At 28.2% G+C, this 27,904-nt stretch overlaps 1 protein-coding gene across 1 annotated transcript in view; it reads left to right on the plus strand.

Annotated features, from left to right (window-relative positions):
* LOC123298643 (neurobeachin) overlaps window positions 1-27,904 on the plus strand; it is an 865,329-nt gene that overhangs the window by 651,340 nt on the left and 186,085 nt on the right. Inside the window, exons 11-29 of the mRNA XM_044880735.1 lie at window positions 2,250-2,390; window positions 2,470-2,615; window positions 2,983-3,196; window positions 6,352-6,574; window positions 6,850-6,992; window positions 7,060-7,250; window positions 7,328-7,518; window positions 7,700-8,016; window positions 8,323-9,570; window positions 9,604-10,183; window positions 10,765-11,084; window positions 11,520-11,699; window positions 13,391-13,546; window positions 14,988-15,095; window positions 15,163-15,334; window positions 18,178-18,462; window positions 22,794-22,921; window positions 25,696-25,809; window positions 27,067-27,843. Of these exons, the coding sequence (XP_044736670.1) occupies window positions 2,250-2,390; window positions 2,470-2,615; window positions 2,983-3,196; window positions 6,352-6,574; window positions 6,850-6,992; window positions 7,060-7,250; window positions 7,328-7,518; window positions 7,700-8,016; window positions 8,323-9,570; window positions 9,604-10,183; window positions 10,765-11,084; window positions 11,520-11,699; window positions 13,391-13,546; window positions 14,988-15,095; window positions 15,163-15,334; window positions 18,178-18,462; window positions 22,794-22,921; window positions 25,696-25,809; window positions 27,067-27,843 (5,634 nt within the window). The remainder of the gene's footprint in view (window positions 1-2,249; window positions 2,391-2,469; window positions 2,616-2,982; window positions 3,197-6,351; window positions 6,575-6,849; window positions 6,993-7,059; window positions 7,251-7,327; window positions 7,519-7,699; window positions 8,017-8,322; window positions 9,571-9,603; window positions 10,184-10,764; window positions 11,085-11,519; window positions 11,700-13,390; window positions 13,547-14,987; window positions 15,096-15,162; window positions 15,335-18,177; window positions 18,463-22,793; window positions 22,922-25,695; window positions 25,810-27,066; window positions 27,844-27,904) is intronic.

Here is a 27,904-nt window from a genome sequence, read left to right on the forward strand (position 1 = left end):
ATTTGTTATTCACTTTACTGTAAAGCATGAAATTTTATGAAGGGAAAAAAATTTCCAAGTGCTCATTCCATTTGAAATTTTGGACAAAAAAAGTATTTAAATAAGCGTAAGAGAATCTCTCTTCGCAACCCTTCTGAAGAGGCCATCATGTACGTTGTCCAATGGTTTTGCACAGATTAATACTTTCTTAATAATCATTTGGCGTGTATGCCACACGTAATTGGAAAGATTCGAAAGGTATGTTCGATATATATCCAATCATATCCCAACTTCAAACTTCTACAAGTAGCTATGAGCCTTTCATTTACATTTTTATATAATTGCTCTCAGTCATCGTAACTGTGTACATTAATCTTTTTTTTCGAGAAATTTCATAAAATTTTTAATTTTTTATAAATGATATGATAACAATACACTCAAACCATGTTACAAAATGAATTGTTTAATAAAATTATTCATTTTTGGAGCATCCTGTAGAGACAAGTGAGTATGTCCGTTAAAATTCAATTTATATTGTTTGAAAATACAATTTGCAACTCCAATAAATATTATACTCACTATATTCAATAAATTCTATTTTAATAAATTTCTAGAAATTAAAAAAAAAAAATGATTGCCATTGGTTAGTTAAAAAAATAAACATCGGACAAGCGACATTTTAGATCAAGAATCGGAGGTATAGTAATATAAAAACAAGTAAAATTTACAATATTTTGAAACATCCATGACATAAAACACCAAATCTTAAGATTTTCATCGAACACAACATAATAAGTATTATAACTGTTTAGAAGCTACAATGCTTTAGATAGATATAAGGCAAATAAGTGTTTGCAAATTTGGAAAATCATTTAACCGTACGGCAATTGGTGCCATTAAATAGAACTTCGATAATAGATAGTTGGATAGCAAGAAACCATAGTAACTTACAATGGTACTGTTCAAATTTATAAAAGAACTGCCTAATAAAAAATAGCCCACTCTTTTAATGGTCTGGTCATCTAGCCATTCTTTAAATCACTGCCGTACTGACTGCTTGACATCATTACTGACTTTCCCAATGCGAGGAAATTATTTTATCTCTAGCTAAAGCTTCTTATATTGACGTTATTCATGGTATAAATTGTTAATTCAAAATGAGACAATTATTATCCCACCAAGAGGTCTCTTATTAAATACGATACGGAGCCATAAAATGATATATTTATTCAAAGATAATTCCTAGCATCAACTAAATCCATTTATCCAAGTGAAAAAAAAGTATTTCGTATTATTTCAAACTGCATCATAACTTTACAAACAAACAAACATAATTAAAGTCAGTGTCGGCTCTAGGAATATTCAAAATCCTGTTACAAAGGGATGTTGCGATTAGAAGAAATAACGTAAGAAAAACTTTTCAATTTATTGTTTAAAGAAATATATTTTCTAGCTTTGAAACTACTTTTTTAAAGTTTGTAAGGGTAGAAAATTAATGCATGATTGATAATTGCCTATTAAAATCGAAAATTTCAAAGATATAAGTGATAACAGAAAATTTCAAATTTGTAGAAATATATTAAAAATTATGAAAGAAGATAAAAAATTGCATTAAAAGTCCTTGAGGAAGTTAGACAGTGAAAAACCATGAAAATAATTGGATTGATTTGCTACACTTCGTGTTTATGTTAATGCAATATTTTAATTTCCATCAGATTGTAATCTGGTTGCAAAAAAACAGGGTCTTTTTTTGAAGTCAAATTTACAATTTTACTAGTTAAGTTACAGTCTGACGGAAATTAAATATTACGGTGACATATACGTATTTAGACTTCTTCAAGTCAGAATGAAATAAAATTTTGAGTAAATGTTAAAAACAGCTGCCTCCTTGAGAATTGCTCATCAATTAAAAAAGATATTTCAAATATTTCAAAATATTTTGCTCATCAATTGAAAAAGATATTCGCTATCGAAGTTGGAACTTTTTGCATAGGTTAAATTACTAAAACTGACACATTGTAAATCATATCTTAAAAACTACAGATTTTGTTCAAACGCAACTTTTTATAGTAGTAATATGTCTTGTTAAAAAAGTAAAAATAAAAAACAATTTATAAATATGCAACCGTTACTGTTTTGAATATTATATGTACACGAATATATGTATAAGTATTTTGTACAGCTACACGTCTGTAATAAATCAGTGAATGTCAATATGTTAAACAGCAAGCATGCCTCCTCAATTAATGAAAATATTTAAAATTTCACAGGTTCTTTATGATGGAAAATTATCAAGTGCATTAGTTTTTATGTATAATCCAGTAGCTACAGATAGTCAACTTTGCCTACAATCAGCACCCAAAGGAAATATTTCTTATTTTGTTCATACACCACATGCGCTTATGCTTCAGGTAAAATATACTTTTTCAGCGCTAATTATACATTCATTAATTATTAATTAATGTTTTTTTTTTTATAAATAAATTGCAGGATGTTAAAGCCGTGATTACACATTCCATCCACAGTACGTTAAATTCAATTGGTGGTATTCAAGTACTTTTTCCACTTTTTTCTCAGTTAGATATGCCTTATGATTGTATTGGTGCCAATGATACAAAACGTGATCCAACTTTATGGTAATTATTATTATTTTTTTAAATCCATTATTATCGTTCAACGAAACTGTGTTTTTCGCTAATTTAAAATAATCCAAACTTGAAGAGGATCGAAGTAATCCGCTAAAGCATGTACAAAACCAATTTCGCGTACGAGTAGCTTTAATTTCAAAGCAACACCGGAGATATTACCCCGAATGCCTCACTCTGAATCCGAACTTGACAAATGCAACCAATTTTTCAATATATGGGATGCTAAATGTCTGGAGAGGTAGTTGTTGCCTAAATAGTCTTTTTTACATGCTTTTTTTCAATTCTGATAATAAACGAAAGAATAATTTTAAAAAATTTAAGTTTGGTAAAAAATCTTTTTGTTTTTGAATTACAGTTCGAAACTTCTTGGTTTTATTTGCGAATTAGTTGAAACATCGCAAACTGTACAACAACATATGATACAAAATCGTGGTTTTTTGGTTATCAGTTATATGTTACAACGTTCATCTAGAGATCATTTAACATTAGAAGTACTTGGTTCCTTTCTAAGTTTAACAAAATACCTCGTCACATGTATTAGTGCCAATAGTGAACTTCTACTTAAACAGGTAAGTTACATAAATCACTCTGTATATTTTTAACCTATAGGTACATATAAATATTTTTGGTTTGAGGAATAGAGTTTTTTAAATTTATACTAAAAATTTTACTATTACTATTATTATTATTACTCTTTAATATCTTTGTCTGTAATGTAAATGTATCAAAATTCTTTTCATAATATTATTACAAAACATTTTGTATCAGGATGTATCAGAAAAATAATTATTGGACTGTAGTCAGGAAATTATTTTTAGATAATAAACTTTCAGTTGGATTTCCTATATTTATACCCTATACATACACAGGGTGTTCTATAATTGATTTAGAACTCAACACTTCCTGAATAAGATTATCAAGATTAATTCTCTTTATTGGAAAAATAAAAAAATTCAACCATTCACAGAGCACAGAAAGTCAGTGCACTTGTTTATATGGAGGGGATTACCAAAAAATTGTATACATAATAATAAAATTGGGCAGTTTATATGAAATTCAAAACTTAAAACATAAACAGTTTTCTGTCTTTATCATCGTATTTAGTCTAAATTATCTCACTTTCTTTGATTATTAATGACAATTGTTACAATTTCTGAGAATCATTACTATAATATTCCGGATATTGACAGAATATTATTTCTGAAACATCCTGTAATTTGAATAATTTTAATATTAAATCATTTTCCTGCGACCGTTTTATGGAAGAAATATGTAGTATATTATGAAAAGATAGTATGCAATATGATTGGTGAATATTATTTAAAAATTTATATTTTTGATAACATGAAAACTAGTTAATTAAAAAAAATAGATGATTTATTTTTGGACAAGAAATTCACTACAGACTTGCAATACACTTGTCCATAATTAGTGCGAGTGACTATTTTCTAGTTACTTTTTAGATATATTAAAATTGATAATATTTAGTTCAGGTGGAGAATTACGTAAGATATAACGAATGACAACATAGAATTTTCTATATATTAATACTATTATGCAACCCATCGCGCATGCTGAGCAGTAGAAATTTTAATTTTTTTTTTAAATCAAAATCGTTAATTTATGATTAAATAAAAAAGCATGACGATTATTTTTATACCTTATTAAAAATTACATTTATTTATTCTTAATTTATTTTTTTCTTTTGGTCGAGTACTTAACTAGTTAAAACCTCATACATTTTGATATAATTAAAATAAGTGATTAAAAATTATTGATTTATTATCTAACTTGATAATAAACCGTAATTTTTGATACTGTGAAAAACAAAATTTCCCATTCAAAAGCTATATCAATCATGTAATATGTATTGCATATGCTAGTTGCGAAAAGAAATAGAAATCAGATATTAAATGAACGAAAATTTCGCATAAGTTTGCGCAAATAAATAAAATGTAATTTTTTTTATACTCGGAACAATAATTTACAATAAAGGATTTAACTAGTTAACGCTGCCACTGGTAATCCCTTCAAGATAATATATTTCAAATATAAATTTTACTTATACCTATAAATGGATTAATGTGAAACGCATGTAATTTAATCTTTTTTTTTCTAACCATAATAAGTTTTCCCGATGATTATTCTAAAAGTTGCTTTTTAAAATTAAGTTTTATATTTAATGTATCTGATATACAGGGTAACCCATTTTAATCGATGGGCCCAAATATCTTCTTAAATACTTAACCTACAAAAATATGTTTCATACAAAAATTATTATTATCAAATTAAAGTGAGAGATTTAGTAGTCAATTCAAAACCTAAACAGTAAGAGATAGAATAACACTTTGAATTAGAAAGTTGATCCTCACAAAATAACTCAAATGTTTGATTTAAATCATTTTTTCGATAATCTTTGGCTTTCGGAGGCAATGCGACGGAAAATATCTCATTATTTATTATAAACACGCTAGCTTCAGGAAAATGTTTTAGACAAAAGTTATCAAAGACAATAAAGGTCATTCGTCTGTGTTGATAACATTTAATCCCAGATAAATTTTCAAGATCATTTGAAGGTCAAGGTCATTTGAAAGTCTATCTATCTCTTTACAGTTTAAGTTGACTATTAAAGCGAACCGAAGAGCCAGGTTCAATCTCATATCTAAATATATGAGCTCCCCATCAATCTGAATAATTTTTGTACTAAACATTTTTTTTTTTTGTAGGTTAAATATTTTAGAAGATATTTGAGTTTATCGATTAGAATGGGTTACCCTTTGTAATAAAAGTAGTCAAGGAAATGAAAGGAAACAATGAAAATATGTTAATATGCGGATTGAATATTAGATATCTAAAGAAATCGAAATGCTAACTGCTAATCTAATAATCTTACCTACTAATTATTATATATAAGTATAAAATACGATTTTCAATTTACTTATAAACTAACCTGTTACGAAATGATTGCTACAATTAGACAAATTTATGAATTCCTTAGACAAAACATTTCATTTTTAATTTAACTGTATTTTAAGACAACTCAAACACTGAAAATTTTAATATGACAACGTTCTATGCAAAATCCGTATTAAAACTTTAATTTTAAAAAGGGAAAAAACTTCAATAATTAATTTTTTTTAATTATTGTTATTCTATATTACTCTTTTTTTATCAAGAAGCTGTGTCGACTTTACCATACCAAATAAATTATATTCCTACTGCACGGATCCGCGTTTATGATCTATCACTTTCTCTAATTGGGGCTTATTAATTTGTCAAAGTATAGATTAAAAATTATAAAGGGGATACTTCACTCAGATATCCGTCTTTGCCAAATATTTGAGGCACATATTATTTTACCGCAAATTTAAGTTAAATCAGAGAAACTAAAATTATTTTCATTGTTTTTTTTTTTTTATGTATGACTATTTTTAATATTCTATTAATTTTATCAAAGTTTGTGTCAAAATAACGCAGCAATTGAAATTCAAAATTAAAGATTATTATTGCCTTCAATTATTAATTTCCCATTTTTCTTATAATTTTCAATAATTACGTGGCGTTGCTTAAAATAATAATTTTGAATGATAATCCATGTTATGATAATTTTAAGTTAATATATAATTAGTTTTAAGTGCGTTGAATAAACGCTGATGGTAAGTACCGAGGACAGATTTGATCAATTGTGATATAGTTGTTTTGCTTCTCGTTCCTCACATGGCAGTTGCTCGATCACGTCCTGTTCAATCCAGCATTATGGATCTACACGCCTGCACCCGTCCAGTCACGTCTATATTCATATTTGGCGACAGAGTTCCTTTCTGATACACAAATTTATTCAAATGTACGAAGAGTTTCAACTGTGTTACAAACAGTCCATACACTAAAATATTATTATTGGGTTGTTAATCCACGAACGAAAAGTGGCATTACACCAAAAGGTTTAGGTAAGATTCATATTTATAAACTTTTGTCCTCTGATTATTTTGCATGTCACTGATCAAATACTCTTGAGATCAAGATAATATATATATAAACTTCGGTCACACAAGCATCGATTTAAACGCACGTTTTATGCAATACATATTACATATATGGTATATGTGTTGCATAAAACTGGATAAGAATGTTATTTGCTGCATCCTTTGACTCAAAAGTATAGAGAAACTCTAAATTTATTGATTATTATAAAATTTCTAATTTAATTTATTTTTATCTTTAGATGGGCCACGACCTGCTCAAAAAGATATCCTGGCAATCAGAGCATATATTTTATTATTTCTAAAACAATTGATAATGATTGGAAATGGTGTAAAAGACGATGAATTACAAAGTATTTTGAATTATTTAACGACAATGCATGAGGTAAAAATATTTTAATTTTCAAAAGTATTCAAATTGTTTGTAATTTTAAATATCATTTTCATTTTAGGATGAAAATTTACATGATGTCTTGCAAATGTTAATATCATTGATGTCAGAACATCCCGCATCAATGGTACCCGCATTTGATGTGAAACAAGGTGTACGAACGATTTTCAAATTGTTAGCTGCTGAAAGCCAATTAATTCGTCTACAAGCTCTTAAACTATTAGGTTTCTTTTTAAGCCGTAGTACCCACAAGTAATAAACTTTTTTTTTTAAATTGATTAAAATATTATTAAAATGTTTTTAATAATTTTTTTCTTTTTCTCATTTAGAAGAAAATATGATGTAATGAGTCCGCATAATCTGTATACTTTATTAGCTGAACGCCTCCTGTTAAATGAAGAAACGCTGTCCTTACCCACATATAACGTGCTTTATGAAATTATGACTGAACATATTAGTCAACAAATTTTATATACTAGACATCCTGAGCCTGAATCACATTTCAGACTGGAAAATCCAAGTAAGTATATATAAGAACTAATTCTTTAAGACCTATAAAACAATAAGAATGAATTTTTGTTGACTTCGAGACATAGTTATTGAAATATATACCACGTTACTCGAAAGTGCTTGAGTATTGTAGAGAAATCAGTTTACTTTATTATTTCATCTTTTATTGACTCTTTTTTAATTTTTTTCAGTGATTTTAAAAGTTGTAGCAACTTTGGTTCGACAATCAAAACAAAATGAACAATTGTTTGAAGTAAAAAAATTATTTTTATCAGATATGACATTATTATGTAATAATAATCGTGAAAATCGTCGTACTGTTTTACAAATGTCTGTATGGCAAGAATGGTTAATCGCATTAGCATATATACATCCAAAAAATACTGAAGAACAAAAAATTTCTGATATGGTTTACTCATTATTTCGTATGTTATTACATCACGCTATTAAGCATGAATATGGTGGATGGCGAGTATGGGTTGATACACTGGCAATTGTTCATTCGAAAGTGAGTAATTTTTTGTGTTATCTATTATAGGAAGTTTCACTTATGAGAAGATTCTAAAATCACAGTAATGTTTTCAATTAAAGATAAAAATAACCTGTTAAAAAATGAGTTTGGAAACTGTATTTTGCTGTTTTTCTTTTAAATGAGATCAAAACTTTTATCCGTTTCTCACTAGACGTTTTTCAAGACTACGTCCATTTGAAATTTATCGTTGTAAAAAATGGCGAAGTGCTTACGCCTGAGGCACCTCATTTAGCAAATTTTGAATGATAAAACAATATTAATATCTTTTTCTTTCTTATAAAGGTATCATATGAAGAGTTTAAACTACAATTTGCACAAATGTACGAGCATTTTGAGCGTCAACGTATCGATCATGTAACAGATCCAGCATTAAGACAACAACGACCAATTAGTACAATATGTGGATGGGAACAACAGAATCAACAAATAATTCAAGAGCAAAATACACCAATTTCAAATGGTTTTCATAAACAAACACAATGGAGTCAAGTGGACAGTAATGGTGTACAACTCAGGGAATTGGATGACGACGACGTTCAACATGGTCATGACCATGATGACGATGACACCACCACGAATCATCATCAACCGGTAGTGTGTAAATGTGACATAAATTCGTGTGTTAGTCAAGAAAGTCCAATTAGTTGTGCACCGGAACATCCAAATACAAATGATGTGTATTCGGCTGATAGTGAAGCAATTTCTTTAGATTCTAGGACTAGTGATTTGTGTTGTGATGTTCGTAGCAAAGATATTGAAGAATCATCTTCATCACCCATCTACGACCATCATCATCATGTAAATACACTTGCCTTACACAATGGCGTTGATATTGGTGAAGAAGACGAAGACGATGAACCACCAATGACCGATGACGATGAACTTAATAAACAAAAGACTGAAATTGTAGATGAAATAATTGAAAATACAGGAAAATTGTCAATCAATGATGAAATAGAAGATGATAAAATTGTTGAACCACCCGTACTATCACAAACCGGTTCAATATCACCAGTAATACAAGATGAAGAAATTGTTTTAGCTGTTAATGAAGTTGTTAATAATGTTGTAAATGAATCCGATAAAAAACCAGATGAAATTGATTATAATAACATCGAAACAAAATCGATAACACCCGATTTACTGGCTGATTCAGGTGTTTCGGTTGTACATTTACCAGAAAATGAGGAATTAAAAATTCAAACACATTCCGATGATTTAGAATGTTTGGAAAAAGAAATATTTGATAGTGATTTATCGGAACCGTACTTAACACCAACTGATAACACAGAAAATGTTGTCGAAAAGAAAGAAGCAAGTTCTTTAGACGATTGTATACCTATTGAAGAACATGAAGAAGAATTAGAAACAAAAGACATCATTGAAGAACGAATTTTAGAAAATAATAACGAAGAAAAACTAATTGATGTTATATCTAGTGAAAATGAGTTACCAGAAGAAAATAATACTGTTATTTTAAGTGAAATTCATTTGAATACACAAGAAAATCAACAAAAAACTGATGAAATTAATGAAAACAATATTGAAAATGAATATGAAAGTGGAAAAAATAATGTGCCAATTAATAAAAATGAAATTAGTGCTTTTAATTTAGATGATAATTTAGTTGAGCCGTCCAATAATAATGAAACTAGTCTCATAAACATTCCAGAATATGATGTTAATGTTAGTGAATCAAAAAATATAATTGTAGATAATAATATTCCAACGATTTCAACAATCTGTGATCAAAATTGTTTAACATCAACTACTCAAAATGTTGAGGAAAATATAAATTTAGAAAATTCATTGAATTTATGCCAACAATCGGAAGAACAGGAGGAAGTACATGAAGAAGATAATCAAGAACATAGTACGGAAGAAACAACAATACAATTACCCCCACCACCGCCACCGCTGCCACTTCAACAAGAAAATGAACAAGAACAGACGACAAGTGAAGTAATACAAAGGCGTGTTAGTTTACCAATAAATTCTACAGAAATACAAGACTTTCAAATAAATTCGGATGACGGAACCAATAATACTGATAATAATACAGTTCCTTTACAATATCGTGCATCACCTCAAAAACGACCAAGGAGCGCATCTACCTCTACACAAGTCGATCCAAACTTATTTGGTAACCGTAATTTCATTTTCAATATTCAATCTAATAATTTTTATATATATTAGAAGTATCTATACTCATTTGTTAATTTCTAAGAAAATCATTTCTAGTAAGCATTCATATGGGATCCTTAATATGGCTTTATTTTTAGTATTTCAAATTTTCGGTCGGTATTTTTTTTTTTTTTTTTGGCATAGCGCTAAAAATGATAAATAAATAAGATATTAGTCGTCTTATAGTAAATTAAGTCTATTAAGCTAGCCTACGTCTTTTTAAGCGAAACTGTATGATACGCATATTATACATACTGTATGCCAAAGCTGAATATAGATACTTCTATTCAACTTGTTCGTTGTTCGTCTGTCGATGAAACGTTATTTTCTGGAGAAAAAAAATGTATAATGCATTGAATGTTAATTCAAAATTTTTACTAGAGAAATGGTAAGGAATTGGTGGAATGGCTAAAAAAGGTGGAATAAAAATAAAACTTTTTCATATAAAAGCTAAGTTGATAATAAATTCCATCTTTTGAGGTCTGTGCTTATCTGTTTACCAAAAAATGTTTAATGATTTATAATTTTTGTTGAAAATAGATCATAAACGTCCCAAATCAGGATCAGCATCAACACGACCAATGTTTAGTCCAGGACCTACAAGACCGCCATTTCGAATACCAGAATTTAAATGGTCTTATATACATCAACGTCTATTATCTGATGTACTGTTTTCATTAGAAACTGATATACAAGTATGGCGTAGTCATTCGACAAAATCTGTATTAGATTTTGTGAATAGTAGCGAAAATGCAATATTTGTTGTAAATACCGTTCATCTGATTTCACAATTAGCCGACAATTTAATAATAGCTTGTGGTGGTTTGTTGCCATTATTAGCATCAGCTACTTCGCCAAATGTAAGTAAATGATGTGTATTTTTATTTACAATAAAGCATTTCGATTCAACCAGTAACTGTATTTCCAATTAGTTCGAATAGAAATTCAATCTGCCCTTTTTAATAGAGATACCCTGTGTATATTTAAATTGTTGGGGGCAATATGAATCGCATTTTGCTGAACCGATTGTTGATGAGGTGATATAAATTAAAATAAGAAATTTACTAATCAGCAACGTTTCGTCTTTATATAAGGTTTCTGTAGGTTTTTAGTAGTATAGTCAAATTGTCCCAGTAACCAAAAACGCCACTATTTAGTAAATAGCTTATATTATTCAAAACAAAAACCGTTTTATTTGAAACATTTTGCAAAAATATGTGTTTTACGATTCAGATTTTCCCAAATATTTAATTTAAAAAAAACTCTTAACTAATCGATAATTTTAATTTTTTTAGAGTGAATTAGATGTGATTGAACCAACGCAAGGAATGCCTATTGATGTGGCCGTTTCATTTTTACAAAGATTAGTAAATATGGCCGATGTATTAATATTTGCTAGTTCATTGAATTTCGGAGAATTAGAAGCAGAAAAAAATATGTCTAGTGGTGGAATTCTACGACAATGTTTGCGTTTGGTTAGTATTTATATAAATATTTAAATTTTCTATTTTAGTTTTTTTTTTTTTTTTTGTGTAAATAATTAAATCTTTAATTTTGTTCAGATATTATTTTTCTAAATCAATTTACTTAGTACTTAAATAGTTAGAATATTTATTTACTTTTTTCTTTTTAATACAACTTAGAATTTCTAGTGTAGTTTATTTATTAATGTGTGAATAGAATAAAAAGAAAAAGTATTAATAAATCATTTTTATTTCGGAGTTAATATTAAGTATTTTAAGGTACTCCTATCTGAATGAGAGATTACGCAATATCTTAGAAAGAGAAAAATTATAGTTATCTAAATAGTAGTTGTATTAGTGCAGTAAATCTGTCAATGCTACAACAAATACTTTCATATATTGCTCATATGTGTCACAGTATAGCAAGTAGTACATGGTCACAGTACATAGGTTATTGAACAGAGTTGCCGCTTGTGCAATTCACTTTTGGATTAGACTAAATATTCTTCAAAAAGTAATCTTTGTTTATTGTTTTTTCATAAACTAAAAGGTCGATTACAGCCTACTTAGGCTCAAAGCATCCCTAATTTGTTAATTTACATATATCTAAATAATATTCTAAATAGTATCTTCTAAATAGTATGAATACCTATCCTTTGCGTAATAAATGTCGACAACTTTAAAAACACGATCAATGCTTCAACTATTTTTTTTTTCAACATTATGTCGTTGAAAACTACCTTTATGCACAATTTCGTGCAAAACTACTTTTTCTCTTATGTCGTTAAAAGTACTTTAAAGAAAAGACAATAATTGTAGCTAAAAATAATTTGACGAGGACCTTACAATAGCTTTAGTAACCATCATTTATGCCAATATCAGCACTTGATTTAGACCTATATATACCATACTTAAAATCTCCAATAAATACGACACGGTTAGAAAAGGCTTTAAATAACTGAAAATGTCGTATATGGTTCAGTTAAGGCTCACAAAAGTTTTTCCAATTCAATGATAATTTTTTATCAAAAATTCATTTTACGAAAACAAAATAGACATAACTGATTTTTCTAGAAGTGTTCAAAATTTAGGAACTAAATAATTTCATACCAGTTCAAAATTAGTTCATGCGAAGATCATCTTTCTAAGTTGCTAGCCAATTTACACGATGTCCCGATTTTCAACGAATGAATTAGAAAGAGATTTTTCAATTATTAAAAAAATAAATTTTAGTTTATTTAGAAATTAATATTTTGGAAAATTTAATTTGTATAAATTAGTGTTTATAATATTATCTTGTGTAAAATAAATCTATGAACTTTGCATTTGTGTCATCAACATACGCTATTAAAATTTTTCCAAAGTTTGAATATTCGACTTGTATGTTGATTCAAAATTGTATCGTTTTCAAAGCCAATTGAACGAAAAGAAATTGTTTCTAATACTTTTTAATGGATTCTTAACGCATTTAATAATAGGATGTCGGAAAATTCGGGAAAATATTTTACAACGAAGTATGTATAGAAATTTTTCCCACGCACATTGGAAAAATTTCTATCTTCTTCAAAAAATATTGTTTTTAAATTCAATTTTGATGGAAATTGCTCGTACGAATATTCAAATTTCATAATTGTTTGTAAATACACAAAAAAGAAAATACATATGCAAAGTGTACATAGTGTGGTGTGGTTGCTTGTGGTTAGGTATGCACATGCGCAGTGCGCAACTGTTTGGAGTGTAAAGAACGTGGTCGACCATATGCCGTTATGGCAACACCAATTCCAACAACAATGCCTCCAGCTGCGGCTAAAACAGCACATCTGCAATCGTTGATTCGAGGTGTACAAGCATCTCCGAAGGTATGCTTTTTTTGATAGAAATTTTTTGTTCATTGCACTTTTTTATTTTCTAATTTTGAGAAATTATTTTTTTAAATTTAGCAGTTTTTAAATTATAGTTTTTGTAGGCTAGATATTGGTAAATAGATATAGCAAATAATTTTTGTAGAACGAAGTTTTAATGTCTAATATCCTTAATCTCCATGTATTTAACATTGCAGCCAATAAAAATTATAATCAACTGCGGTGTAACTGTTGTGAATATTATTTAAGCTTCAGCGCTATATTCTACCAAATTGTTGTATTATTCACTTTGTAAAGTATTTTTTGTGATTTCATATTCTAAGATTGAAGATTTGAAATTTAGTCTTCGATTTAGTTTTCGAGATTCGATTAGCACCTTTATACCAAATAATTGCTAAGGCTTTGAATCACTAGCCTTTCATGTAATTCACATGCCCGCTCATTCTCGTACGTATGTTCGATTTAACCATTCGTTCGATGCTTTAAATACGCAGTTGTTGCTTTTAATTCATACTTCCATCCACAGTTTTTATATTTTGTAGACGAATTTTTTAACGACAGAAAAACACATTCCAAGTTTTTAAAATTCGAATATCTAGAAATTTTCGCACATTTAAAGATGTTAATGGCGGTAACAAAAATATGGTATTGGATATATGCTTTTTGATGTTTCAGATTATCTTTTTAATTATTTGGATTGAAGTTGTACAATCCAATTCATTTTCAATCTTACGCGTATGTGTATATGCTGTAATATTTCGGATCTTTATATGAAGTCATATAGTTTATGAAGTCATAGTTCATAAAGAATAGAACATGACACTTATACTTAAAAAACTATTGTATAAAAAAAATAACTGTATTTATATTGATATTTATTTTCGTCCAAATCTAAAAATTTCTCGTATAAAAGTCCGGCTTATTTTGTTAGGAAACGTTTAGGTTTTATGTAAGAAAATCTCTAAAAAGGGCTTAAATTAAGCGTTGCTAGTGTGCTGAATTAATAAGGGAGGATACCAATGCATTGTTACATTGAAATTCAATGTAACAATATATTGGTTCAATGAAATAATGTATTCAATGCTTATATTATAAAATAATCTTTTTTTTATAAGATATATTTGTGTGTGTGTGTGTAGTAATATATTATTCACAGACGTATATTATGTTACGACTGCGATAGATTTACTAAATAAACTAGACTGTTTATCGCTCCTACAGTTTATCCTACTACTGTATTAATAAAATACATTAATTCACTTAAAAACAACAAATCTAGAGAAATTTTTTATTTTGGAAATAATTTTGCTTAAAATGTGAAATTAGAAAATTTTACATAATAAAATAATATTGTACAGGCCCCTTAATGTAATAAATATTGAAATACCAAAAGCATATAAAATTACCCTTTTTGTATATTTATTTATAAATTTTTCAGAACATTGTTGAAAATTTGGCAAATCAGTCAAGTCCTGTGAAAGATCCACAAAAATTATTACAAGACATGGATGTAAATAGATTAAGAGCTGTTATTTATCGTGATGTGGTAAGATTTTTTGAATTTATTTTTTAAAAAAATTTATTCAACAAAATTTTATTTGAATTTTTTACAGGAAGAAACAAAACAAGCTCAATTTCTTTCATTAGCTATTGTATATTTTATATCTGTGTTAATGGTATCCAAATATCGTGATATATTAGAGCCACCAATGTCCATACGTGCCCCTAGTCCCATGCCAGCGATACGTAGCAATGGCACATCACATCATAATGAAAATTCTTCAGGTAACTATTTCACTAATAATTTCAATGTGCCCTATATTTATATTAACAAAAAAAAATTTTTTTTAATTTACTAGAAATCACCTTATTGTGTTTATTAGAACGGTCTTAAAATTATTTAGGAACACAATGCATACACTTATAACACATTTCAGCTTTAACACTAATCAAATAGTTTTTGTTTTTGAATAGAAAAGCTTTGAAAAATCAAGGAGAAAAATGAAAATTAAGACCGTTGTTTTAAACATATTAGATATGGTTGTGGAATAAAAATCATTTTCGTATCAAAACTCAGACGTTATTGTGATCGCACTACTTTACATGCAAGATGAAATGCATGATGTTTTTTAAATTAACAAATTTTTATACAAAAATCTTTTATTTTGTTTTGTAATAATTGTGTCGTATCATTGGCTATTTTTATCAGAAACAATCGTGGTTATTAATCATGCCAAGGTAATAAATTTGACTGTTTTTTATTTATCTTACAATAAGTTGCAGGAAACAATTTTCTCAAAAATTATTTTACTTCACTGTCAACAAATTTCCGAAAATAATCCTAGCTAATTTTGTAAATGTGAAAGTAACTGTATCTGTCTGTCTATGTGTTTCGTTTTCACGCCTAAACCACAAATTTGACACAACATATTTACGGCAGCTTTTAGACTGCCCTGACTTCGAAAATATTTTATAAGAGCTTTTAAATGCCCTTTAACGAATTTTGTTTTATAGCCTCGATTAACTCAGAGCGAATACTGTGGGGTAACAATTATAGTTTCAGGAACAAATTGTTTCAGAAATAATTTCTGTTTCGGGAAGTTTGACGAAAGAGCGTATGGATATGGTTTCATGTATTCATTATTAACGGTTAATAGGGTATTATCGTTAGTCAAAAATAAATCATGAAATTTGAAAAAAGTTAAAATTTATGTAAAAATATACTTAAATATTCTCATTTCGAGTCATAAAAGCACTTTTTTCTTTTAAAATATTAAAATTAAAAATCGTAATTTTTAAACTGTATATCACGTGACCTAAAACGCGGTAAGCCCTGCTGTGATGTCATAGCGGTATGAGTCATAGACCATCAATTAGTTCAGTGTAGACAGTTGGGTATAATATATACATAGATAAGTATTTATATTTATATTATAATCAGATGTCTATGAATATATCTGTCAAAATTATTTGTGTGATTTCGTATAGTGATACCCATGTTACGTCATCAAAGTGGATGCCCGCGTTTTTGACAGTTTAAAAAAGGTTTAAAATTTAATTGAAATTTTTGGCAAGTAAGCGTGTGTATTTTTCCGAAATAAATTTTTTGTAGCTTTTTATAAGCAAAATCAACATTTTGAAGTACTTTTTCAAAAATAGTGGAATACTTTATTTAGTTTTGCACACAAAATTCCTATGTCAGAAAGGAATTTGAGGAAAATTTTTTGTTTATTTCTTAAACAAATTAAACGAATTTTTTAAACAGAACTACTAACAAATTTTACCAACTTGAATTTGATTAATATTCATGTCATGTTATTCGGTTAATAATCATAATTTTCTGATGAAAGTAGTCATTTGCACGGTATTTTATTTTTATTGATCATTTTATTAAACACATGCATTTCATAGAATATTTTTTAGCATACACAATTTTTTTTAACAAAACACTGTGTGTTCCATTTATTCTGTCCCCCCCCCCCCCCTTCCGTATTTTTAATTGACTGATGGATTGATGAATTTTCTACCCAATTCGAATTTGTGAATAAATGTTGTTTTTTTTGGACGTTTAGAGTTTTGATGTGATAATGAAGTAATTTGCCTGCCCATTTCCACTAATTAATTTTTATTTTTTTATTTTTTGTATAAATTGCACAACGTATAGAAATTTTTTTCGTACTTTTTAAATTAATTTACAAAAAGTTAATACAATAAAGCAAACAAATTTCATTACAACTTTATTTTACTATAAATAAAACTTCTATAGTCCGAAAAATTAAGACACGATGTAGAAGATTGATTTAAATCATACCATGCAATGTGACATTTACATTCGCGAACAATCGGTTTAACAAACTTAGTTTAAAATCAAACACCATTGACTATAGAAGTTTTGTTTTTATCGTACAATTACGAATAGATACACTCAAGTTTACGAACAAATACTTGATAAGTAAACTCTAATTTTCTAAAACTTTCGAATTTATTACCATCATAGTCTGTCTGGCTAAACATAACAATCAGATAGAATTTAGTTACTATTAATTCAAGATTATTTATAAAAATGTGGAGAAAAGTAATTTATTTCCATCTTAAACCATTTTTCTACTACATCAGTCAAAGAGATTATTTTCACATACAACGAAATTTATGGTTCCCACAGGACCAAGTGAATACATTTAGTCTTTTTTTTTAAATATTAGATATGAGTGTATTGACATTTTTAAATCCTTTGGCTAGTGGTTTATAGTTCCGATAAAATATATTTTACACTAAAAGTCGTATCCGTTATATGTGGAAATGGTCTTTAGGAACGCTGACTTTCTCATTAAGCTTGTAGGTAGGATAAGAACAATTAAATCTTCGTTAAATGATAATTTTTAGGTTTTAATGAAGATTATTAAGAAATTCAGAAAATTATAAAAGTTCACATGACTTTAATTTGGAAGTGAAATAATTTTTCTTCACATTAAATTCGACAGTTTTTTGTTTACTTTTTTATCCATGGTCATAAAAGCCATCCCATTCATACACTTCCCAAAAACAAACATGTAGGTCTCTCAAAACTATACATTTGGGATACAAAAACAAAAAATGTTAACGTGTAATTGTTGTGTGGTTAAATACAGAGGGCAGTGCACGGCCCTTATTCCCTCAATGGTCACATCATGTGTACCCACAATTTCTACCGGGATCACATCCAAACGCTGAGATGTGTTATCGTCGACGCAAACCATATTATCAAAAACAAAACCACAACAACATTATGAACAACAATGATCATGTGAATAGTCATCAACATAACAACGTTGTTAATCATACAATGTCCTCTGATCCTCACATACAACAACAACAACAACAAGTACGCACCTCCTCATATCACAGAAATACAACTGTGATCGGTTATCAACAAGGTAAAACAAATTCACGTGCAAATTGTCACAGTATTATGTTTTATTTTATTAATTATATATGATGCAGGTTGTTTTTTAATGTGTCGAAATTTGTAGAAAGTAATTCCTTGTGTGATTTCGTAACGATTTGCTCCTTAATGTTTTTTCAAATTTTTCTTTGCTCTAGGGATGTAATAGTTTAGTGTAGTTATTCTTTGATCCAGACATTTGAAGAAATAAGCTTAGAAAATTGGGAATTTACTTTTTAACTATCTCAAAGTGTTAAAATGTAATACAATACTTTTTTGTCGATTATATAAAATCGTTATACAAAATAAACGTTGGCTCTCCAAACTCTATACGTTGGCATCTAAAATATCTATTACGTGACAAGGATCAATTTCTGAAAAAATCATGCAAAGAATTATTTCTTGAAATATTCCGATATATTTTAAAAACACTTATGGAATATATAAATTATACAAAGTGATTTTCTATGTGTGTGACTTACAAGAAACAGGAATGAAATTCAACCGACTATTTTATAAAGGCCAATATCATAGGAGCTTCTAATCTAAACCATTTTATGCATGTTTTTATTTTACTTTAAGAAAACTGGCAGAAAATTAAGATATTTTTTAGCTGTTTTATACACATATGACTTAGAAATTCCTTGCAGCTTCTTTAAATATACATATTGTGACCAGCGAATCGGATCAGTAACAGACCAAGATTTTTAACCCCTTGACCGCTATGTGTGTGTGTGTCTGTCTATGGCATTGTAGCGCCTAAACAAATAAATCGATTTTGATTTTTTTGTATCGTTTGAAAGGTAATTTAATGGAAAGTGTTCTTAGCTATGTTTCAAGTGCAAGTTTAGGTTTCCATACCCAAAAAATTTTTGGGGGGTTTTTTAAATTTTGTAATTTTTTTTGTTTATACTAAATATAGAGGCCACCGTACATTAGACAGTTGCATTAGAAATATCGAGTAGCCTACCTTCATTTTAGGAGCGTGAATTGGATGATGTTATATCCTTTCAAATCACAAAAAACGTTTGCCTGCTTCCACGTAAACTCGAAGTTCTGGCGGAGGTTTTCCTGTGGTTTGTCTTCTTCAATGTGTCGCCAGAATTTATTAGCCCTCTTCGAGTGCGCTCAGTATAACCCTCAGCATTTTTTATTTAATTAGGTCAAATACAAAAATTAGAGCCAATTGCTTTTTAATGTACTGATTTTCAAAAATTTATGTTTTTATAAGATTTTAAACTTTTATGATATTGTCTTTATTAAAATATGTTGAAACGAATTATATTCTTGATTTTTGAGTACATTAAAGGACACTTTGTATAAGCGCACGATAAAGTGTGTTGTAAACTATTATAATTTTCATTTATTTGGTTATTATTTTATCCCAATGTTTCTTAATTAATGTAAAACTATCGTTTTGTTTATAAAGTCTGTTAGTTTAAATGCCAAATGTTATTAAAATTTGTTTAAATAATAAAAAAAAGTATTTTAGATTTATATAGTTTTACTATAGTAGTTGTTACCTTCTACGGATTCCTAGTAAAAGATATTAACTATACTCTTAATATTAGTACCACCCTCTTAGGACTCTGAAGGGAAAAGTTAAGAAAGGTCTACCTAGGTCTACGCGTTACGGACTAATTTTTATTTAGCAGCCTGTTTAATCCAGCCCAATTTTTAATATAAGGACTACACGTCTAAAAAAACCATCATGGATTGATTTAAAAATTTTAAAAGGTGTGTTGCGTCACAGGTTGAGGATCTGCCAGGCATCATCAAAGAAAAACCTTAAAAACAAAATTTGCCAAAATTTACTAAGTTTGGCACAGCTTATCTATAATACGATTGACTAGACTAATCTTGACTGAATAAAAAACGAAAATCTTGAGTTAGGAAGAATAACTCGAAAACGAACTGGGATTAATTTTATTTCAAATCCAATTAATAGAATTCATGTAGCACAATAGTCAAATTTTTCGGTTATAAAGGTACAATTAAAATGGACAATGACAGACTTTTCAAGTAACATAATTTGCATGAAGTACAATCCACTCAAATATGCCGAGAAATTTTATTTTAAGAAAAGCGTGACAGATTGTGTGATTTCAGGAAACTGAAAATTAGAATGTGCTACGAAAATAAAGTGCTATAAATCTAATATCATATTTTAAAAACATTTTGGCATTTAATATAATTATATAAACCCATAAAGATGTTAACTTTTTGAATGTTAGATTCCGCTAGTCTCGAGATTCTTATTATAATGAAAACTTATCGTAACCTTAAAATTTATTGAAGTGTAATGCCAGTCGCTTTTTATTTTTTATTTAGAAATATTATCTTAATTTAATAAATGTAAAATTGTAATTCAGAAGTTTGCACGTATATTTGTTTTTAAAAAAAATAAAAAAATTATTTCGACCAATTTAATTTAAAATGTTGATTTGTTTTGCATGAATTTTAATTTTTTGTACAAAGAACATTAAAATTTTGGAAATGCATGTCTTGTTATTTTTGTGTGTAATTATTGTATAATTTATTGTTGTTTAAATTATAATTTCGAAAGTGTCACAAAGATAGTCGAACCGAATTATAAAATAAAAGAATACATAAAATATGTTAAAATTTTCGATAATTAATAGGCTCTTAATAGAGAATGAAGCTTTTAAATAAAATTGTATTAGGCGAAGCTAAAGTCACATAGCTTCGTTCAAAATAATACGTACATTTTCAGTGGTTATATTGACTGTCCACGAAAGATCCATTCAACTTCTTATTGTATACCCTAGGTATACCGCGTATAGTAGATCACTTTAACTAAGAATAATACATTCAAATACATTTTAGTTAAAGGTTTCTTTCTTTGAGAGTCTTAGTTAATCGAAACTGCTACGTAATAGAAAGGGACTATGACACACTTAAAAGCTATTATTTATTACGTTTGGCAATAATTTATTGTTACAGACATTGGTTTTCATAAAAACTTATAATTAGAGCTACTGTAAGAGTATTAGACGATAATATGGAAAATTATGGAATGTAGAGATAAGGAACGTAATCTCTGTGTTAAAAAGTGACTCTAAAATTACATTAAATTAAAATGGCATTGGTGTAGCATTGGTACATGCAATACATCATAGACATAGGAAAAGTAAGGACGATGTATAAAGTTGTATAATACTCTCACTTGCTGGTACAATGGTATATCCTTTGCTACACTAGCGCCATTATGGCCCCTTTATTTAATGCTATTTTGTGGACAATTGATTCAAACAGCCATATAAGATTGTGTTCCTTATCTCTACATTCTATAATGGAAAGTATAACTTACTCTCATCATCGAATAGATTATAAATTTGTGACATCTTCATTTGGTGCTCAAAACTGATTACAATATCTCTTATTAAAAATTAAAAAGTATCCAAAATCAAATTAATTTATTTGAAACAAACTAAAGTGGATTCTTTAAACGTTTAAACCTTACAATGGAATGTCTCTACAATATATTATTACCTGCTATGGTAAACTGGGTATCTCACTTCGCCCTCTTTTTTATTCGAGAGAGGTGCTGTGATTGATTGAGGTACACACAGACCTATATTAAATAGAGACTAATCACATTCTATACCATAACAATTGAAAGTGTTGGTCTACAATTAATAAGTCTTGTGCAAACAAAATAGCTATTCAGCTCCTTTACTATTTTTTTCTATTAAGAATCTACCTTACAGTTCATTAAATACGCACATTGTTGAATTGCTTACCACCAGGCCATAATTTGATTACACAATGTTTGTTGGAAAAAATTCTAAAATCGAATTTTCTAAAGTTTTTATATCTATTATATATGTTTTTCTCTCAATTATTCTATGTAAAAATATTTGTAGCCTGAATCATTCTAAAGCATTTATCCTATACTCTTTTTTTTAGAGAATAACTGTGATTCCTCGTTTGAGAGAGAAAATTAATCGTTACTGAGTCATATTTTTTGCGTGCTAAATTGGTGTATTTACTCCTGCGAAAATTTCATTTACAATGATAGTGAATACCATTTTCACAGGCGTGAGTGGATTACTTCAACCAATCTGAGCATTTTAAACATAAAATAACACATTTGCTGGAAATAAAAAAGAAATTTAAACAATTAAAATATCATATAAATCTCAAGTAGAAATAAAATTAGCGAAAAATATCAAAATGATTATCTTACCCGCTGGGACCAAACTGCAAAGTTATTCTCTAAAATTAAAGTATTTTAATGTTGTAAATAATTAAAAATTTTAAAAGCATTAATATTTTATTGTATTTTTTCCCATGCTTCAGTTAACCGAGGACATTGCCAACAACCTCACAGTGTGACAGACGATGGTGAATACGAAGTTATTGTTGTCGATGAGAATAATTCATCAGTATTAGCAGATCATGATTCAAGTGGTCCAATGTCATTAAAGGTATGAATCCAGACGATATTATTAGTAAATTTTATCAAAACATTAGTAAAATTACAATTAAATTTTATTAAATGAATGGAATTGAAAAATTAAAGGCAATCTAAATAAAATCTTTCATTTTAGTATAGGAACACAATCTTGTATTTTTGTATAAATTCATTTTAGAATATTTTTGTTTTGCCCACCAGAAAATGTTAGCTCTCCGCAGTAATTTAAGGTTATGCTTTATAAATAAATCATGATTACACAAAAGCTCCGAAAGTTGCTCGATTTATTTATTCTCCTTGGAAAAAATCGATGTAAATTTTTATACCATAGTCATTTGAATCCAAAAAGTACAAAAATCTTGTTAAAATTAACAACAGTAATGTAGTTTTCGAGATTTAACTATGAAAAAGTAATTTTTCCAGTTGAAAAGATGCTTTTTTATGAATATCTCAGAGTCTGCATATCTTGAATTGATTTTAACAACAAAATTGTGTTTTTTTGGGTCCTATTTATTCCAACATATGACTTTGATTAAAACCTCAGGCAAGTAATTTTTCTCGATTTTTCTAAGGGGTTTGTTTCTCTTTTAAAAAAAATTTATAATCGTTGTACACAGGAATTTGGGCTCAAAAATATAAAAGTCGCGTTGAAATTAACACAGTTGTTATATAGGTTCTAAGATTTGAGAGTAACGAGACGATTTTTTACTACAAAAAAAGATTTTAAATCTATAAATTTGGGAATTTTACTGTTTGCTAACATCACCGAAAACTGCAAAATGAAAGTTTATTTGAGACAACCTTTATTATTCAAAAAGTTATAATTGAGAATTAACTGATTCATTCAAATCATTTTGTTTTTTATGAAATATTAAATGTAGTTTACTTTTGTGTTTAATTATTAATTACACTAAATATCGTCCCAAAATAATAAAAAATTCATTATTAATTTATTTTTTATAATTGTTTTGAGTTTTTAGTTATTATTGAAAGAGCTTACGCTTTTATAAATTATTTGGTAAATTTAATAAGAATTGTTAAGCTTTGTGGTATCTTTAATTTCATCAATGTCATTTATGTCATGGGGGTGTTTCCAACTTTTTGGATTCTATTAAATTTTCTTACCTATACAAGTTATTGTCTTTTAAAGTTCATTGTGTTAAAACATAGTTTTGAATCATTGAAGCGTTTTAATATTTTGAATATGATAAAAAACTTAAATACAATAAATGAAATCAAACTATTTGTTGTAATTCGATCATCTAATTTGAAACAATACGCACCTATGTTCAAAAAAGTAAATAATTGTTTACTGGAATGCGGGAGTCATTATAAACAATAATTCCATTTCAATGTCATTGTAAACAACATCTCGAATTTGCTAGAAATTGAGATATTATAACGATCGAAAAATGCATACGTGTATGATCTTAAATTTAAAAAAAAAAAAAAAAAGAACACTACATAGCACCCACGGCAACTTCCTGTTACGAGTTAGGGTTTAAGGGAAAGAGTGTAAGCTCTTTGAAAATTTTAATATGCTTGTCGTTGAATAAATTATATTATAAAATATTTTTGCATTAATCAAAATTTCTTTTTATTTTACATAAATGTACACAAAACTGTAAAAAATTTTAACATTTAACATTCTTTTAACTTCCGTAATTGAAAAAATAAAAATATTGATAAAAAATAAAGCGATAGTAGTTAACATATTTATTTGATGCTTGTGAAGTTAATATTTTATTTTAATGAAATAAAGGGAATCCAAAAATATGCTTTAATTCTGTTATTCGAATTATATTTTTTAATCTCCAAGCAATCCTAACTTTTTTTTTTTTTAACAAATTGGAAAATTCTAAAAATGTAAACATTTTTGCTTGTTTCATTAAACAAAATTGGACATAATTAAAAATTAAAGTATATTTTAAGGATTATAATTGATTGCATCTTTAATTTTATTTGCTTGAATTTATAAAAAGGAAACATATTGTTTGGTTGTAAAATTCTTAAAATTGAATACAACGCGAGTTCCAGATGTTAATATTTCAAGAAATAGTCGTTAGCTTATTCACTTTTTTCTTCTTGCTCAACAGTGAAATTAAAATACTTTAGAAGCTAAGCTTAATGTAGTATAATAATATTATATCTTATAGTAGATAGTACCTACCTGTAAATAGTAAATTAAGTACTTTGCATAATAATCTAATAAATCCCTAGGCACAAACTCCGTGCATTTAATGTTACTTGGAAATAACAATCGAAAAGAAAAACGGTTTTGTACAACAATTAATATTCTAGATTATTTATTGTTTTCTATTTAAATACTCGAATTATCGGATTAACTGGTCTAAGTAGATTGGAAATATGTCAACTGGTATTAACGCATCAGTTTTAATGTTAAATTCATGAAATTATTTGTTACAATTAACATTCAATTTTCATATGATAAGAAACTAACCTGATATAAATAAGTGTAGCAACTATTTTTTTCGACAGATGTAAAGATCATACCTTCGTTAGATTTTCTAATATTTGCTAGTATTTCTATCTGAAAACGATGAAAAATACGATAAACTTTGTTAACTACATTTATTCTTATAGAATTTTACAATTGTTGTTGTATTTATTTTTGGTTTTAATATCGAATGCAAAAATTTTTCAAAAATTCTTATTGACTAGTGATTTTTTTTCTTTCAATTCTTCTGTATACTTTTTTCTTTTTGTTATAAACTTACTACTTACTAACTGTACGCTTTCTTTGATTGTCTCTGTAAAATTAAACAGGGTGGTAGTACTAGACAGAGAGTTCTGACACATGGGGGTTACGGAGTAGAACACTCAGTGGACGGACCACGATATGCTCGTCCACATCACTCCGTCACCCGTACTAATCTTAAGGTAAATCATAACCCAAAGTGCATGTACCACAATAATGAAAATTTGTTATGTAATAAATGAAAAATTTTGTTAGTTGTATTATGATGTACAAAGAGATACGCGCTGGCAATATTTTAATGATGATATAGCCGTTTATCGATATAACTTATCACGAATAGGGTAATATAAAAAAAAATTGATCATAGAAGCAGTTTTTATAAATTGTTTGTAAATATTTTAAAAGATCAGAGAGTTTGGAAGATTTTTCATTTATTAATGGCATCTTTAGAAATTTAGTTTAGCTAAACCTCTACCTAGTTACGTCCCGCATTTTCTCTTAGCATACACCACCCATCGCATTTTTGTAAATAACTTTTCTTCTTTCCATATTTTTTCTATTATCTAATACAAATTTTTCTTAACTGTTTGAATATAATGTCGCATGATTTTCAATTATAAATTTAGTTTTTACTCATTCTCTTTGGCTAAGCGATTCAAAATTTAGTTTAACAAATTGCATACATAATTAACCAAGATACCTATTTTCGTTAAAATCCTCTACAAATGTGATTTTCTCCTTGGGAATATCTCCAAACAGAACAGATTTTCTTGAAACCTAGCCAAGAACACTCTCGATAAAGTTACCTTTCAAACAAACAAACAAAAACTAAATCAAAATCGGTTTACCCATTTAAGAGCTACGATGTCACAGGTAGGCAGACAGATACACACTTTAAACTTACAACACCCCTCGTTTTGCGTCAGATGTTAAAAATGTTAGAGACGATTCTCTAGCTACAGATTCTCAAAAATTTTGTCTATGGCTTCAATTTTAAAAATATTTAACAAAAAAAAAAAAATACTTATTCATTTTAATCTTTAGTTTCCACATTACCTAAATAATGTTTCCAAACTACCTAAATAAATTTTGAAGCTAAAATATAAATGCTGGCTGGCACTTCCAAAATTATGCCAACTTGATATCTGTCTAAAAATTTCAAGAAATAATACATAAATGAGCTTTTGAAAGTAATTTCAACCAAGGAAATGACTCTTAGTGGAAACTTTGGTTGAGTTACGACGGATCAACACCTTGAGCTATAAAGAATTGTTTTATTTTAGTCTTTGTTTGTTGGTTTCAATCAAGTATGCAGAACTAATATCGCATAAGCCCCAGACATTTTAACCATTAAACAATTCTCCCAAACCGGTTCACCATATTAAAATTGTTAAATATCAAAATAATTCCAAATCAAATAAATTTTACAATTTTTTTAGAGCACGGAATCCATCGAAGAAGTAAATCTAAATTCAAATGATAGTAATATCGATATTGAGACTCGTAGCGAAATATTACTTGACGATAATAAACTTGTAAGTAATGATGAATCATGGACTGATGTAAATTTAAACGAAGATGGCGACAATCTACGTGATATTGAAGATCCACGAAATATTCATAATATGGCACATTCACAAGGTGGTGGAATGGTCGATATTGAAGGAAATATTCAAAATTTACAACAATCAGAGCGTGGTGAAAAGCCATTAAGTGAAATATCAGTTGTACGTGTACCTGATAATCTGTGTACGCCTCCAACTCAACAGCAAGCACGTCCCGATGAATTACCAATTAAAAATTTAGTTGAACATTTACCTGTACCGACACCATCGCGAGAGGCATCATTGACGCAAAAATTAGAAATGGCATTAGGATCAGTATGTCCGTTGCTAAGAGAAATTATGGTCGATTTTGCACCATTCTTATCGAAAACATTAATTGGATCACATGGACAAGAATTATTAATGGAAGGAAAAGGTTTAACAACCTTTAAAAATAGTAATTCGGTTGTTGAACTTGTAATGTTGTTATGTTCACAAGAATGGCAAAACTCGTTACAAAAACATGCTGGTCTTGCATTTATTGAACTGATTAATGAAGGCCGACTACTGTCACATGCCATGAAAGATCACATTGTTCGTGTTGCTAATGAGGCTGAATTCATTTTGAATCGAATGCGAGCTGATGACGTATTAAAACATGCTGATTTTGAAGTAAGTATTTTATAAGGAAGTCTTTTAATTCGCCATCTTCAGAATTAAATTCTAACTAACT

Source organism: Chrysoperla carnea, chromosome 4, assembly GCF_905475395.1.
Source record: "Chrysoperla carnea chromosome 4, inChrCarn1.1, whole genome shotgun sequence".
In the NCBI taxonomy this organism is placed as follows: Eukaryota; Metazoa; Arthropoda; class Insecta; order Neuroptera; family Chrysopidae; genus Chrysoperla; species Chrysoperla carnea.